Source organism: Bombus impatiens, unplaced genomic scaffold (assembly GCF_000188095.3).
Source record: "Bombus impatiens unplaced genomic scaffold, BIMP_2.2 scf_0264, whole genome shotgun sequence".
Taxonomy (NCBI): domain Eukaryota; kingdom Metazoa; phylum Arthropoda; class Insecta; order Hymenoptera; family Apidae; genus Bombus; species Bombus impatiens.
Genome location: NT_176683.1, coordinates 874,624 through 889,511, shown reverse-complemented (window position 1 = coordinate 889,511; position 14,888 = coordinate 874,624). Strand labels below are relative to the sequence as shown.

At 27.7% G+C, this 14,888-nt stretch overlaps 6 protein-coding genes across 9 annotated transcripts; 3 read left to right on the top strand and 3 right to left on the bottom strand.

Moving 5' to 3' along the window:
* Positions 1-14: 14 nt before the first annotated feature.
* Positions 15-1,549, bottom strand: LOC100747446 (GPN-loop GTPase 3). The gene is made up of 3 exons (XM_003488843.4): positions 1,156-1,549; positions 742-938; positions 15-654 (listed from the first exon to the last, which is right to left on the bottom strand). The coding sequence occupies exons 1-3, from the start codon at positions 1,198-1,200 to the stop codon at positions 51-53; spliced, it is 846 nt and encodes a 281-aa protein (XP_003488891.1). The 5' UTR covers positions 1,201-1,549; the 3' UTR covers positions 15-50.
* Positions 1,550-1,656: 107 nt separating this feature from the next.
* On the bottom strand, positions 1,657-2,935 carry LOC100747206 (replication protein A 32 kDa subunit-like). Its single transcript, XM_003488841.4, has 2 exons — positions 2,423-2,935; positions 1,657-2,341 (listed from the first exon to the last, which is right to left on the bottom strand). The coding sequence occupies exons 1-2, from the start codon at positions 2,676-2,678 to the stop codon at positions 1,857-1,859; spliced, it is 741 nt and encodes a 246-aa protein (XP_003488889.1). The 5' UTR covers positions 2,679-2,935; the 3' UTR covers positions 1,657-1,856.
* An 871-nt stretch (positions 2,936-3,806) lies between these two features.
* Positions 3,807-8,050, top strand: LOC100747091 (N-alpha-acetyltransferase 25, NatB auxiliary subunit). The gene is made up of 10 exons (XM_003488840.4): positions 3,807-3,959; positions 4,085-4,309; positions 4,419-4,672; positions 4,760-4,983; positions 5,060-5,369; positions 5,460-5,764; positions 5,848-6,106; positions 6,184-6,429; positions 6,507-7,115; positions 7,197-8,050. The coding sequence occupies exons 1-10, from the start codon at positions 3,899-3,901 to the stop codon at positions 7,419-7,421; spliced, it is 2,718 nt and encodes a 905-aa protein (XP_003488888.1). The 5' UTR covers positions 3,807-3,898; the 3' UTR covers positions 7,422-8,050.
* Positions 8,051-8,344: 294 nt separating this feature from the next.
* Positions 8,345-9,818, top strand: LOC100746970 (replication protein A 32 kDa subunit). Of its 3 annotated transcripts, XM_033320283.1 has the most exons (3): positions 8,345-8,572; positions 8,824-9,047; positions 9,208-9,817. In XM_033320283.1, the coding sequence occupies exons 2-3, from the start codon at positions 8,924-8,926 to the stop codon at positions 9,663-9,665; spliced, it is 582 nt and encodes a 193-aa protein (XP_033176174.1). In that variant the 5' UTR covers positions 8,345-8,572; positions 8,824-8,923; the 3' UTR covers positions 9,666-9,817. The 3 variants fall into 3 exon arrangements, with proteins under 3 accessions (XP_033176174.1, XP_012239974.1, XP_003488887.1); XM_012384551.3 differs by lacking the exon at positions 8,345-8,572 and having other exon boundaries at positions 8,579-8,963; positions 9,208-9,818; XM_003488839.4 differs by lacking the exon at positions 8,345-8,572 and having other exon boundaries at positions 8,579-9,047.
* Positions 9,819-10,178: 360 nt separating this feature from the next.
* Positions 10,179-12,333, top strand: LOC100746851 (GPN-loop GTPase 1). Of its 2 annotated transcripts, none has more exons than XM_003488838.4 (5): positions 10,179-10,421; positions 10,751-11,077; positions 11,144-11,508; positions 11,589-11,818; positions 11,936-12,333. In XM_003488838.4, the coding sequence occupies exons 2-5, from the start codon at positions 10,837-10,839 to the stop codon at positions 12,273-12,275; spliced, it is 1,176 nt and encodes a 391-aa protein (XP_003488886.1). In that variant the 5' UTR covers positions 10,179-10,421; positions 10,751-10,836; the 3' UTR covers positions 12,276-12,333. The 2 variants fall into 2 exon arrangements, with proteins under 2 accessions (XP_003488886.1, XP_012240096.1); XM_012384673.3 differs by having other exon boundaries at positions 10,390-10,562.
* A 193-nt stretch (positions 12,334-12,526) lies between these two features.
* Positions 12,527-14,885, bottom strand: LOC105680636 (heat shock factor protein 5-like). Its single transcript, XM_024367016.2, is given in 5 exon segments — positions 12,527-12,557; positions 12,559-12,645; positions 12,647-12,686; positions 12,886-12,985; positions 13,443-14,885. Coding segments are annotated over 5 exon segments (708 nt in total). The 5' UTR covers positions 13,893-14,885.
* Positions 14,886-14,888: the final 3 nt, after the last annotated feature.

Sequence of the window (14,888 nt, the reverse complement as noted above, 5' to 3'; positions counted from 1 at the left end):
AAATTTCAAAAGAATATTTCATAAAAATATTTTATTGAGTAAAGCTATTATCATGTATTTGCATCATAGTTTACATCTTTATCGTCGTCATTAATAGGTTCATCAAAATCTCTAATCTTAACATCAGCATCCTCTCCATATTGAATAATATTGTCAATCGTCAGTTTAATATCTGCCATACTTTCTTCGTCTTTTATATTTAATGGATAAAAACGCACCAAACTGTAGTCCTCTATAAGCCTTCCTATTGCTTCAGTGAGGTTTCTGTATTTTTTATTCCAAGAATCTTTCTCCATGTCTGATAATAAACTGTATGGATCAGGTTCTAAATATTTGTCTAGTTGCTTTTTTGCACTTTTTGACAGTAAATCCATTTTACTAAGGATATTAATATGTGGTAATTCTAAATTAATCATCACACTAAGTGCAGCCATTGTACCTGACAAAAACTTTGATCCATCAACCATGAATTGACTATCTATTAAAAATACCCCACATATGCGAAAATTGAGATTTTGCAATATTGTTATTAATTGACGAATGACTGTCATATGTGTATATAGCTCTATTTGTCCTGGACAATCAAAGATGATATAATCATCATCCACATCACCTAATTTTTCCTCTAACCATGATGAGTTTTCTATTAAATACCTACAAATAAAATTTTACTGTAAATGTAAAATGTTTAACTTCACTATAATCTTTATACAGAAAGTAAAATTTATTTCATAAACTTACTCCATACAAAATACAAGACCACCATTAGGTCCAAATCGTAATTCATCATCTTCCATAGCATCATCTAACTGAATTAATTCTCTTATATCAACTAAAGGTTCATAATCAAAATATTCTGCTGCTGGATCTAAATTTACTACTTCTATTACGTGTCTTTCACTGGCTGCATGTTGTTGCATTGCAGAACAATAAGTGGACTATATAAAAAAATTATTAATATTAATGTGTAATATAATACATATTTAATAAAAAATATGTGTGTATTGTTTAATACTTATATTAATGTAATTATGCGTTCATTTTAATTTAATTGCACATTTCAATCGCATCGTTTTTGTATACTTATACTTTATATTCATAAGTTTTATTAAAACTCTTTTATTAAATTCTTTTATTAAAAGAGAAAGAGAATACCTTTCCGCTACCGGCTGGTCCCATCACAAGTTGCGCGTATCTCATTTTGCTCTTCTGCTTTTAAATTAATATTATACGAATTAAACAAAATGCACAAACCGTTGCAAGTGATCACATTCTACTATTTGAGGTTGTCAAACCTGATGATTTTGAGTAATAAAAGGTTAATGTTTAGGTTAGAATTTTCACAGTTTGCGCAAATGTAATTCTTATAGTGAAATAAAATTTTTATAATTAGATGAGTTATACTTTATCAGTTATTTTGGTAAAAATAAATGAAAAAGAAAAGAGATTATCAATTTTCCACGTATTACTATATTTAGACACTATAAAATATTAGTTTTGCAGTAAAATATAATAAAAATAATTCATTACAGTTTTTATAATAAGTACATAAAATCTGTATATTGTTAAGAAATTTATTGAATATTAAAAATAAAAGTTCTTATAAATAATACATTAATGAAAAGAAGTTTTCACATTAACATTTATTAGCCTACAAAGAGTAAAAGTAAATGAAAAAATTTATACTGCTTTTTGAAATCGATGCATATATAGAAAAATTTAAAAAAAATGATATGCATTTACATAGCACATATACTATTACTGTTGTATATCTATCCTTTTGATATGTTACGAATTGAACAAAAGACCTTGATATTTGTAATAAATAGACAAAAATTTCAACTTATATTAATTGTTTAAGTTGTTTTAAAATAATCATCTGAACTTGTTGTATATATATGGCCTTCAGAAGATAAAAAATCTAAAATTTCATCTACTTGCCCTGAAAGTGAGTTTGGTACTTTTTCTTTAATTTTATCTCTTTCAATACCAGATTCAGTATCATTTTGTGCATGAATAATTTTATAAACTAAAGTTTGTGCTTCTGACATTCCATAATAAGCAGCTTCTCCATTTAGATCATTTTTATTGTCTTGCTCTTTCTCTAATGTTGTAACATCTTTTGCCATCATTCTAGCTTTCAGTGTAACATAAGTAACTTCAAGAATATGATTTATTAATTCATTCAAGGTTTGTAGTGGCCACATTCGTAAAATTAAAATATGTCGCTTATCAGTTTGTTCTCTAAGAAAACCAACTATGCGAACATATGTATTTATTTGCATTGTAGTATCTGATGTCTTTTTATCCATTTCTAACCATTTGAGTGCAGTGATAGTACCTAAATATATAAATACAGAGAAAACTAAAAACTAAGAAGAAAGAAACTTAGAAAAAGGAATAAACATTAATTAAATTAAACCTGTTTCATCTTCAATATCATATGATATTTTTGTTGTTGTCTCTTCAACATTACGTACTAATCCAACAATCATAAACATACGAGCCGGGATCTCCCATAATTTTGGTTCGTCAGTGGAAGAAAAAGAAAGTAAATTTCCTATCATAGCAGGAACAATAGTTTGTTTTTTACGCTCTTTTGTTCCGTCTGTTTTGTTGAAACTTTCCAAAAATCCACCTCGAGGATTTATACTGCTATCCAAATCTGATGACCACATATCGATGTTTAATTGATTATTTTTACAGAATGATAAATTTTAAAAATTTTGCGTTCACAGGTATCGACATGTGACAAGAGTAAATTATAACTAAAGTTATAAAATTTACGCGCGAACGTACAATCATAAATTATATATACATATAGATTAGATTCGCAATGAAATAAAACTGAAAGTATACATAGTCTGCTCAACGAGACAAGGCAGTAAACGTAAATAAATTTACGTGCGGTTGCAACTATTGGTTGTCGATTACTGAAACTCGAGTTTACGTTTACTGCGTCGTTTCGTTCAACAGGCTATATATTCCACCTTACACGATTTACGATTTTATACTATGATATATTACTTATAATAGTTTATAGAACTTCACAAACGCATCGTGCTACAATAATATACAATATACAATAAACGATATATATGAATTCTATGAAGTCTGTAATCTGGGGAAGAACAATAATAATACATACATAAGCGATATATTTTACACATAATTGTACAATAAATCAGTTTAAATTTTCCTCTTTTTTATTTCCTAATTTCTAAGAATTTTTCTAGATATAATCTGTGAAAGCAATTTCACATTATCTTACCAAAAGCAAATTCACGCAATAGCGCAACACGAATATTTCTGGCGCGAATTTTATCTTTTATGTATATATATAATAATATTTTAATCATTTTTATTTTAATATTAGATTTGACGACTATAATTTGATAATTTTTGTCATTAATTGAAATAAAAATGAGTATGTCCTCAAAATAAAATTATGTACGTTTACTATCTTTGAGTATACCAAAGGTGGTTTTTCTCTATATGGTATTTGAGAATTTTAACTTGAATTTTTCATTTTATATAATTATCATATTGTAAAGTAAAAGTTGGATTAATTATTTATTCATTTTTTAATTATTAATTATTTACAATAAAATCTAACAATTAATAAAACAATTAGTTCCATTGAATTATTTGCTTCTAGTTCTTTATTTAATATTGATATGAGAAAGAACATTTTGTATGAATTTGAAAATATTTATTTCTTTATTATAATCTCTGAAATCTAAAAATATACCTATTTTTTAAATTTTGATCTTTTTTAAAGTCGTAAGGAGTCACAATATGTAAAAAAAAATCAATGCAAATGTGCCTTATGACACGAACATGTCATGGACGAAGGAAAACTTTGGTTTGTTGATTTAAAATTACTGCAAAAAATATCATGGCGTCTAAGACCCGTGCGGACAATATTGTTAATGAGCGCCGTTTACGTCCGATATATGGCAAGTATATTGTTAATATTATTATTAATGAGTAAATATTTATATTTCTTAAGTCATAAGAGAACGTGCTTTCAGTACTTGACCGGTAACGAGGTTATGTAACATTTTTGCACTGTGGATTTCAGATTGGTTGGATAACGGAAATAATAAGAAAGCTCTTCAAGAAGCAGATAAAGTGCTTAAGAAACAGCCAAGCAATCAATGTGCTAGGGTACTCAAAGCTTTGGCTTTATTACGACTTGGTAAAGAAAATGAATCTCAAATTATTATGGATAAAGTACGTTCTGAGATTCCCTGTGAGGACTGTACTCTACAGGTCATGAGCATTTGCTATAGAGAAAGACACCAACGTAAGTCCAAGTTGTACTCTATTATTTCTTACACATACCGGTAATTGTAATTGCTATATATATATTAAATTATTGAAAGAACTAAACATGATATTGAATTTATTTACAGCTGATAAAATTAGCGAAGTGTACGAAGCTGCAGTTAAAGTAGATCCTGGCAATGAAGAATTATTAACACATCTCTTTATGTCCTATGTTCGTCTTGGAGATTATAAAAAACAGCAACAAACAGCACTTGCCTTATATAAACTAAAACCAAAAAATCCTTACTACTTCTGGGCTGTGATGAGCATAGTTATGCAAGCTCTACATTCAGATGAAAAGTTAGCAAAAGGAGTTACTTTACCTTTAGCGGAAAGAATGGTTTGTAGATTAATGTAAAATTATTCTAGTAAGACAAAGTATAAATTGTTTTATTGGTAGCTTTTACATTATTTTAATAAAAATTAGGTATTAAAATTAATCAAAGAAGGAAAAATGGAAGCAGAACAAGAAGTGCAACTTTACTTAATGATATTAGAACTTCAAGGTAAAAATGAAGAAATGTTAAATGTTTTATCAGGGCCATTAGCTACACATCTTTCGTCTGTTTCACAACACAAAGCAGCACTTTTATTAAGATTGGAACGTTTTTCTGAAGCAGTTAATGCATATAAGCAACTCATCAGTGAAAAGTGAGTGTAATATAGTGTATGTGAACTTTAAGTAATAATGTTCTAATGTTTTATACTACTTGTGTATTATAAATAGTGTTGACAATTGGGCATATTACCAAGACTATCTTCTTGCGGCTCTTAAATTTCAAAAGCCAGAAGAATGTTTAAATTTCCTTAATAAGATCATAACCACATTAGAGAAAACATGTAGAGCTCCTTACCTTGCAAAATTTGAATTATTAAAGCTTACTCAGAATGGTGAAATTATTGAAAATGTTACCGAACCAATTGACTTAATGTATCAGTATTTTTCACAATTTGGAGAAAAAAGTTGTGTAGTTGGGGATTTACGTTTATACTTACATTTATTAACACCTATGGGCAAGCAACAGTTGATTCAAAAGGTAAATAATAAGATAGCAAACTGTATCATTCAGATAAAAGTAACAATTCATTTGTATGATATTTTATTCCGAATACTGTTATGTTTTTAGATAGAAGAAAGTGTCGGTGTCAAACCTGATGGATTCCCAACTAATTTGAAGCAATTGCAGAGACACATTCATTTAGAACAATTGCGTCGTATTTGTGGTTTTCATCATCCTCCAAATATTGATATAAATAAGCAAAAACAATTGGTAGAACGATTATGTAAATTATATAAGAAGGGTAATGAATTATGTCCAATCCAAGATAGATTACCAACAGACTTTTGTCCAGCAGATTCTTATATTCTTCTAGCAACGCACTTATTGCATGAATTATGGTGCAATACAAATGACGCAGCGTATCTTTATAGGTAATTATTTTATATTTTTAAGTAAAAAAAGTATTTATGGAAAAAATTTAGTATCTAATAAAAATAATAATATATATTTATAGGGCAATGGAATTATTAGAACGTGGTTTATTATCAAGTCCGGCTAATTTTTATATAAAAATTCTACTAATACGAATTTATTTGGAAGCAGGACTAGTAGGTGCAGCTGATCATGTTTTTACATTGTTGGATGTTAAACATATTCAGTTAGATTCATTGGGTTATTTACATGCACCATTACTTGCTCCACTTGGCCATCTTACATTAGCTACCATAACTTTAGATCATACTACTAAATTTTTTATTGCAAATTACAAAGATGTATGTATTTATATATTATAAAATTCTTTTAATTAATAAGTAAAATTCTATCTAATTCAATTATAATATGTGATTAGAGCGCAGATCATTTAACGTTTGCCTATAAATACGGAAGTTTTGTAAAGATTCAAGAATTTGTGGAGTTAAAAGAACGTTTGGAAAATTCTTTTCACTTTGTTATGACTACTGTAGATAAGATGCTTTTGGAATTAGGTTGGTGCAGTAGTTCCACATCTTTAATTTCTGCTTTAGATAATATGGATATACAACTAATCGAGGATTCTGTTCGATTGAATTCTTTACGAGATAATCGTGATTTGGAGGTAATCCTATATCCATAACATATTAAAAAAGAAAACTTAAAATTTAAAAGAATTGATGCAATTCTTTATTTAAACAGGTTGTTCCTGGATGGGAACCACTTACGGAAAACGGAGAGGATATTAGAATGCAAGAAGAAACACGCATATGTATGTTAAGATTACTAGCAGTGCGAGATTTAATATTAAAAATTTTAGCAGCATGTCTAGCACCTGACAGTTCCTCTCTTCTTATTCGATTTTCTAATGAACTGAAACAGCTGGATAATGAACAAATTCCTTCGATTCTTCAAAAATTTGAATTAGAGGGGAGAAAGAATAGATCATGTAAAATGTTAGTTCCTATGGATGCAGTCGAAAGGTTATGCGAAGCTCATTACTCCGAACAATTGAAGACAATCGCCCGACTTGCAGAATCGCTTGCTCAGTCACGTTATCCTGATTTTGAATGTATTCAGATGTTGCGAGTTTCACCATGCCTCCAGACAATAGATATCCCTGAGAAGAGAATTCCAATGTCTTTCAAGCATTTTTTACTGAGAGCGTCAACGTGTAGCGAAACTCTCGCAATTATTAGTGCCATATGTACTCTGCGTGCAACACAATTACAACCTAAGACTTCGCAAAAGAAGAATAAGAAAAAATGTAATAAACAAATAACATCTATTTCATTAAATGATAATGATCATGTAAGTTAATCGAATGAATTGATATTAGCTGTTTACTCTAATTTAAGCAATGTTTTCATTTGTTTGTTTACTGTGTTATAGAGTTGGAAGGAAATAGTAATGGTACTTGAAGAGAGGATTCAAAATTTAGATTTGGTACTAACAGAATTTGAAAAATACCAGTTACATACTGGACTGAGTAATGACGAAGAAGATTTGTGTGCTATAATAATTAAATATGGTCAAGATAGTTTAGGACAAAGTTGCAGATCATTAAAATCTCGAGTTCAAAGTACACTAAAACTTCTAAGCAGTTTAAAAAGCTGAAATTGTAAGAAAATTCTTGTACAAAGAATATCCATCCAGCTATTCATTGATTTCTAAAACCAGTTCATTTATTGTGTACATAGTTATTAGACTTAATCAATTATAAATACCGACTGAATTGTTTATTGGAAATCAACTCTTCAAATTGTTTTAATTTCGCACTAAATTCATAAAGAATTATTAATTTAGAAATATTTCATCAGCACAAATTTTGATATATTCATGTTGATGTGGAATACACTGCCGTCTTATGTAAATTATGTATTTTTAAAATAAGTAAACAGTATATTTGACAAAAAAACATTAAATTAATAAAACTTGGTTAAATTTAAATTCTGTTATCCTTGGATAACAGAATATTGAAGTGTTTTCTAATTGGTTATCATTATCTTTATTTATAATCATTTAAAAATTGGTGTATAATTTTTTTATTGTTTTAGAAGTTATTGAAATTAAAATGCAATTGTTTATTATTTTCATATAAATTTTTAACTTATATATATTAAGTACGTGTTTACATAGAGGTGTGTATAAATTCTTATATGTGAAAAATATAAAGTTGAAATTAACTAATTTAAAAAGATGTTACTCTAGAGTAAAATAGTTTTTCCCTAATATCAAAGTTTTTTATTTGTATTTTGCTTCTTCCATTGTATATGAATAAATTTATTACTTGTTAATCATGTAATTTAAGTAATTACTTGATTGAGCTGTATGAAATTAATAAATTGGATAACTTTATATGAAACGAAAAAAATTGTATTTATTTATATATTTAAGTGATTTTAATTAGCTAATATCAGCTAATATAGATCTTAATTAATTATATTTAGACATTAATTGTCTTTATCTAAATCAGAGATATTTTAGTTTAAACAAGAACATTATAAAATTATTAGTCATTAATATATTAGCAAACTATAATAAAGATGTATGTATTAAGAAATTATATTTATATATTTTAAAAGGCTATATTGGCTGTTACTCATATTGATAAGATTATTGTCAGATTGGTACAATTTTGTGAAGGATCTGTTTCTGTAGGGAGAGTTTCTATATTGTATATTTTATATATATTTTCGACTTATCTTTCATATAGGTCAATTTCTTATCAGTCGTTTTATCTTCAGTTATATACCTTATATTAAACGGTAAGTATGTGTGTAAATATATGCCTGTGTCTATGACATTAAGCACTCTATGAGCATGCAATAACATTCAGTATTCATTAATGTGTTTGAACTTGCTAATCGGCGAATACGCAGTTTAAGTTTGAAAACATATATTTCATATATTATTGAATTAGATTTCATATAATATTTATACCACGCGTTGTAACGAAATTTTTTTCGTAATAATTTACTCTGTACTACGTATTGACAATGTGGTCTAACCTGGACAGTACTATTGTGAGTGCATCAGGAGGATTTTTGAATGATAGTCAGGATCAAAGTGACGGAAATAAAAAAACTGGTAAAAGAATCAAGAAAATAATTCCTGTTATGATTCAACAGTTAACACAACTTAATGACAATTTGGAAGGTAGTATTATTACTCTTGTAGGAATTATACACCATATAGAGAAGAGTAGCACAAAAGTGACATATGAAATTGAAGATGAAACAGGTATCAAACAGGAATATTTTGAAATTTATGTAATTCTAGAGATAAATTGTTATTATTAATATAATTTTTTATGTTAGTATATAATTATTTCTTATTTATTAGATCAAATAAATTTTTGAAGAAATATGATAAAATTAATATATTAATTGATTAATTACAGGTCATATTACATGTTTCCAATGGTTGGCAGTGGGAAAGTCAGAATCAATAATTAATTTAAATACCTATGTACGAGTATTTGGATACATAAGAGAACAAACTGAAATCAAACATATATTAATTTTAAAGATTTGGCCTTTGACTACCTTGAATGAATTAACTAATCATTTATTGGAAGTGACCTATGTAACATTAAAGATTCAAAAGACTTCTAATAATGAAGATAAAGGTTCTGATGTCCCTATGCTAGATGATAACCTTGGGTTGACTAAAGAACAAACTATAGTCTATAGGGTCATTCAAGCAGAAAATGATAGCGAAAATGGAATAGAAAGAAAGACTCTCAAGAACCGTGTGCCAAAGAATATGTTACCAACAGTTGATGAGATAATTGACTTTCTTACAAGTGAAGGACATATTTATACTACTTTTACAGATGATCACTTTAAGACAACATAATTATGCAAGCAGATACAGAATTTTGTTGCTCAAACCTAATTTAAGAAAGATCTGAAGTTATCTAAACCTGTTGAAAAATTAATATGTACATTCTATATAATTATTGTATAGAGATTTTTGTATTGCATAGACGTAATATTAAGAAATAAATTTGAATTAATGTTTTGTGTAATTGATAACAATTACGAATAATTGTTGTAAATACACCTATAAATATTTTAATATTGTATAGAGATTTTTGTATTACATAGACGTAATATTAAGAAATAAATTTGAATTAATGTTTTGTGTAATTGATAACAATTACGAATAATTGTTCTAAACATACGTACAAATATTATTTTTTAAAAATAAACAGTTAATTCAACATCAACTGAGTGTTACCTAACATAGAGTATGATTGTTATATTATATCATTATTATATCATATTATATTATTATACAGGACGATCCCTCTGTTAGTTGATTCAAAGTCAGTGCCACCAATCATACCGCGGAAACTCCTTGTTAATTGACAAGATTTAGTCCCCACTCGCACGCTTAATTAGTAAGGCAATATTATGTTATATTCAACATTTAATAAAAAAATGTTACAACAATCCATTCTTAAAATTTCAAGTATTATTTAACATATTTTTTTAATTTTATCTATATATCGTTTTGCTAAGAATTTCAAATCACTTTTAAATCTACGAATTATGTCTCAATGTATGATATTACTAAGTATGTGATTACCACAAGCATCGCAAAGTATCTGTAAGTCATCTTTAGTTATTTCTATGAAAATAGTATTTGCACATGCGCATTTTGTATAGAACGATAGGACAAAACGTAGTTGACATTCTATCATCATACGTGCATAAAGATTTAACTCTGTTTATGTTTGTTTTTAGCAGAGTAAAGTATTCTGAAGGAAATTTGAAAACTCTTTTTATACATTGAGCTATGATTAAAAAGTTTATTAAAAGAACTGTATAATTCACTTGTAATTTATATTAGTATAAAAATTAATATGTGAGTTACATTGTGTTTACAAAATTTCAGTTAGGTTATCAAATACGAATTATTGAAATGATTTCTTTTAGATTAATTTGCTACAATATAAATATGCAGATTTGATATTCTTTAATTATTCAATAATAATTTTTCAAAAATATTTACGGAATTCAATATGTCTGAATCTATGGATATTTCTGAATCTGATGACGGAAATATTTCTACTCAATCTGATGTATCTGCTCAAATAAATAAGAAGGAGAAGAAACCAACATGTATCATCATCCTTGGAATGGCTGGGTCTGGCAAAACCACATTTGTACAAAGACTTGTTTCAGTATTATACAAAACAGGAAAACCTTATGTAATAAATTTAGATCCTGCATGTAGAGAAGTTCCTTATCCTGCTAACATAGGTAATATATTATATTATTACTGTTTTTTCATTACAAATATGTTTTAATAAATTCTTAATGTTTTAGATATTAGAGATACTGTCAATTATAAGGAAGTGATGAAACAGTATAGTTTAGGACCAAATGGTGGTATTGTTACTGCCCTAAATCTTTTTTCTACAAAATTTGATCAAGTTATAGAACTTATTGATAAAGGAGGCAAAGAGCATGAATATGTAATTTTGGATACTCCTGGGCAAATAGAAGTTTTTACATGGTCAGCAAGTGGGACAATCATAACAGAAGCTTTAGCATCTGAATTTCCAACGATTATAGTGTATATATTAGATACTGTAAGAAGCGTTAATCCTGTAACATTCATGTCTAACATGCTTTATGCATGTTCTATACTTTATAAAACTAAATTACCATTTATTGTTGCTATGAATAAGGTAATTGTTAAAGTACCTAATATTATTGTGTTATCTAGTAATTAATCTAATGATATAATTCTATGTATATATGTTTTAAGATTGATATCATCGAACATAGTTATGCAGTAGACTGGATGCAAGATTTTGAAGCATTCCAGGAGGCTTTGGATTCAGAAACGAGTTATATTAGTAACTTAACACGTAGTATGGCTCTTACACTTGATGAATTTTATAGTCATTTACGTAGCTGTGGAGTTTCTGCTGCAACAGGAGCTGGTATTACTAAGTTTCTTGAACTTATTAAAGATGCAGAAGAAGAATATGAAAGGTAAATGAAGTTCATATATCAATAGTATTTATAAAAAATATTATTATTAATATTATTAATTAATATAATATTTATACAATATGTTATGAAATGCAAAAAGTAAATTTTCTGTTAAAGAGAATATAAGAAAGCTTGGAAGAGAATGAAGATTAAACGAGATGCTCAGCGACAAAAGGCAGAGAAAGAACAACTTGAAAGAGCAACTCAGGAAGCTACAGGAGAAAATATGCCATTAATAACAACAGTTAATAGTGGAAGAGAAATTTCAGATATATATTTAAAACACGCTGGTAATGAATCAAGTGAAGATGAAGAAGGTGTGGAAAATCCATTTAAAAACGAAGAAGATGAAGAAGAAAGAAAGGAAGCAGAGTCCTTCAAAAGTTTTTTAAATAGACATAAAATGCAACAAAAGAAACATATAACTGATCAACCTACAACAAGTAGTGATACATAGCCTAAGAAGAAATGTTTGTAAAAACATTAAAAAATAAATTCTGTTATTAACAAATAAATTGTACGTTTAATATAAAGATATTATATTTTGAAGTTTACATTTTATAATTACATATTTAATGGAAAATGTTATTTTACATATTATTTATTTTCTAAATGGCAATTGTCCTATGAATACTTAAATATTATAATAATACTGATAATGCAGAAAGCTCAAATAATGTATAAAATAATATATTTTTCCTTGGATATTTAATTAATAGTTTTAGAAAAATTTGTCCACAACATAAACACTGGAAGTAAGTTGTGTGTCATTTGAGTTATCCTTTTTTGAAGAAATTGGTACCGAATTTTTTGTAATCCAATCTATAGGTGGGTTCATGGTTTTGTGGCGTATATAAACTATTCAATACTGAAATTTTATGTTAAGATTAATTTTTAATAGAAATTCTGTATTTTATACTGGTTAACAAATTTCTTTTAATGATATTTTTCAATACTACTAAATTTAAGGATGTTTTCAAGTGAGCCGCGGATCAATTAAATAAATATACAAACAATGAAATAAATAAATAAATATGTTTGATTCATAAAGACTTAGATTACACTACCTTTTTCAGGGGAATTTAAAGTACTTTCATCTTTTAATATACGATTTTGCTTTTGCTGGTATTCTCGCGATATTTGTTCTAGCGCTTTCGTTAACGCCAACTGGAAACAATCAAAATCTTGTGAAATACAAAAATTACAATTACAATTTTTTGTAATTTTTTCTGTTGAATATAGCCAAGATTTTAGGGTAGTTGATTAAAAATATCTTCTTTCAAAATAATGATTTTTAAATTAATTTATTTAAAGAAAATTACACAAGTTTCAATTTTTATTAAAATCTTATTAAATAGGTATATCTTAGACATAAAATTTTTAAGAGGATTTAGGATAGGATATAGAATATGCATATGTATTTGAACTTCAAACTTGAAAGAAACATTTTACAAAAAAATTCTATAAAAGTCATGCTTTTTACATGTAATTTATACAGGATTTTATAAGGAAAGCTAGTTGATGCCAATATTATTTTTGTCACTGAAGAAAAAAAGGAAGAAGAATCATTTTTCAATTAATTTAATTTATCAAGGAAAACAAAGTATTTCCTATTTTTATTTACCCGGCACATGTGTAAACGCGATACATGATCGGAGTCCTTGCTTAAAAAATTCTGTTCCGCGGCACATTTTGCATTAAGCCGTCGACAGTGTCTCATTTTTCCGGCAGTTTTCCTGTATACTCTTGACAAGAGATCGGGCCTTCCAGTACGAAAATTTTCATGCAAAAATTCATGAACGTCCGGATTGTGAGAATTACAAATTGGATCTCTATTATGTGACGTCACTTTCCGGAAGCCGTACAGATTCAGCTGCCTGATAAAGCTCGTAATGTTTTTCGTTTTGAAGATGGAATTACCCGCGTCGAGATACTGTTCTTGAAATTTCTTGTAATCAAGAAGAATCGTATTACCATTAAGGCTCCAACGAATGGCACCACTTTTGCATTCGTTCACTATACGCCATAGTTTTTGCGGAAATCGCAACGAAAGAAATATGCAATCGTCGTACATGTTCGATTCGAGAGTAGCGTTTATAGTCGTCTATAGAACGCAGAACGAAACTAAACACTGCAAATTTCTCTCTTCTCTTTCTCGAATCCGATCGATTATCTTTTGCAAACAAAATACTATCGTATCACAGCAACAATATTTCTTCTTTTGGAATCGTCTGAACTATTTTAATCTCTTGGCGCGAGCTTGAAATATTAAAATAAGCACAATTTTTAAGTACATCATAGAAGAAGTAATTATTTGAATGCTATAGTTTGTAGCGTGTAGTGTTTGTTCCGCGTACTAAATGAAATAGGTTATAGTACTTATATTTTAATTAATAAATGTACACTATAGACTTTAATAAAAACATTATGATTTAATACAATGATTCGTACACTAAAAACAACAATATATTTAAAATGTCTCTCATTCGTGTCTCTTTACACGATACTACAACATTTTATACAAATCGCAACGCAAAATTATCAAATATGTAGATGGGATGTGAGGTTAGAAAAGAAATTAGATATACGAGCGCGTAAATAATTATCGTAATCGTAATTAATAATAAATTATTAAAAGTATGTTACAGTTCCCTAACATTACAAAATATTAATACTATTTCCTGGACAATGAAGGTTCGGCATATCGAACTTTCACAATTTCCCTGATATCATTGGTATTTCTTGATTACATACAAAAAAGTATAGGTATAAAAGGTACGAAAAATTAAATAACATCGTAAGTGATAATTTTCTTCGTATCTTATCATTTTCGTTTTTAACAATTTTTATTCAAACGAATATCCATCGATCTCATCTATTAAGATAAAGAGAAATGTATTTAGTAGTATTCTCAAAATCGATTTACATCAGTCTTTCAATCCGGACGCTATAAAAGACAAATATCGAAAGGAAGAAGTTAATACAAAGGGCCATGGTTCATATTTATAAAAATAATCTAATGTAAAAGAGTATTTCTTGTAAATTCAAATTCAAATTCAAATTCAAATTC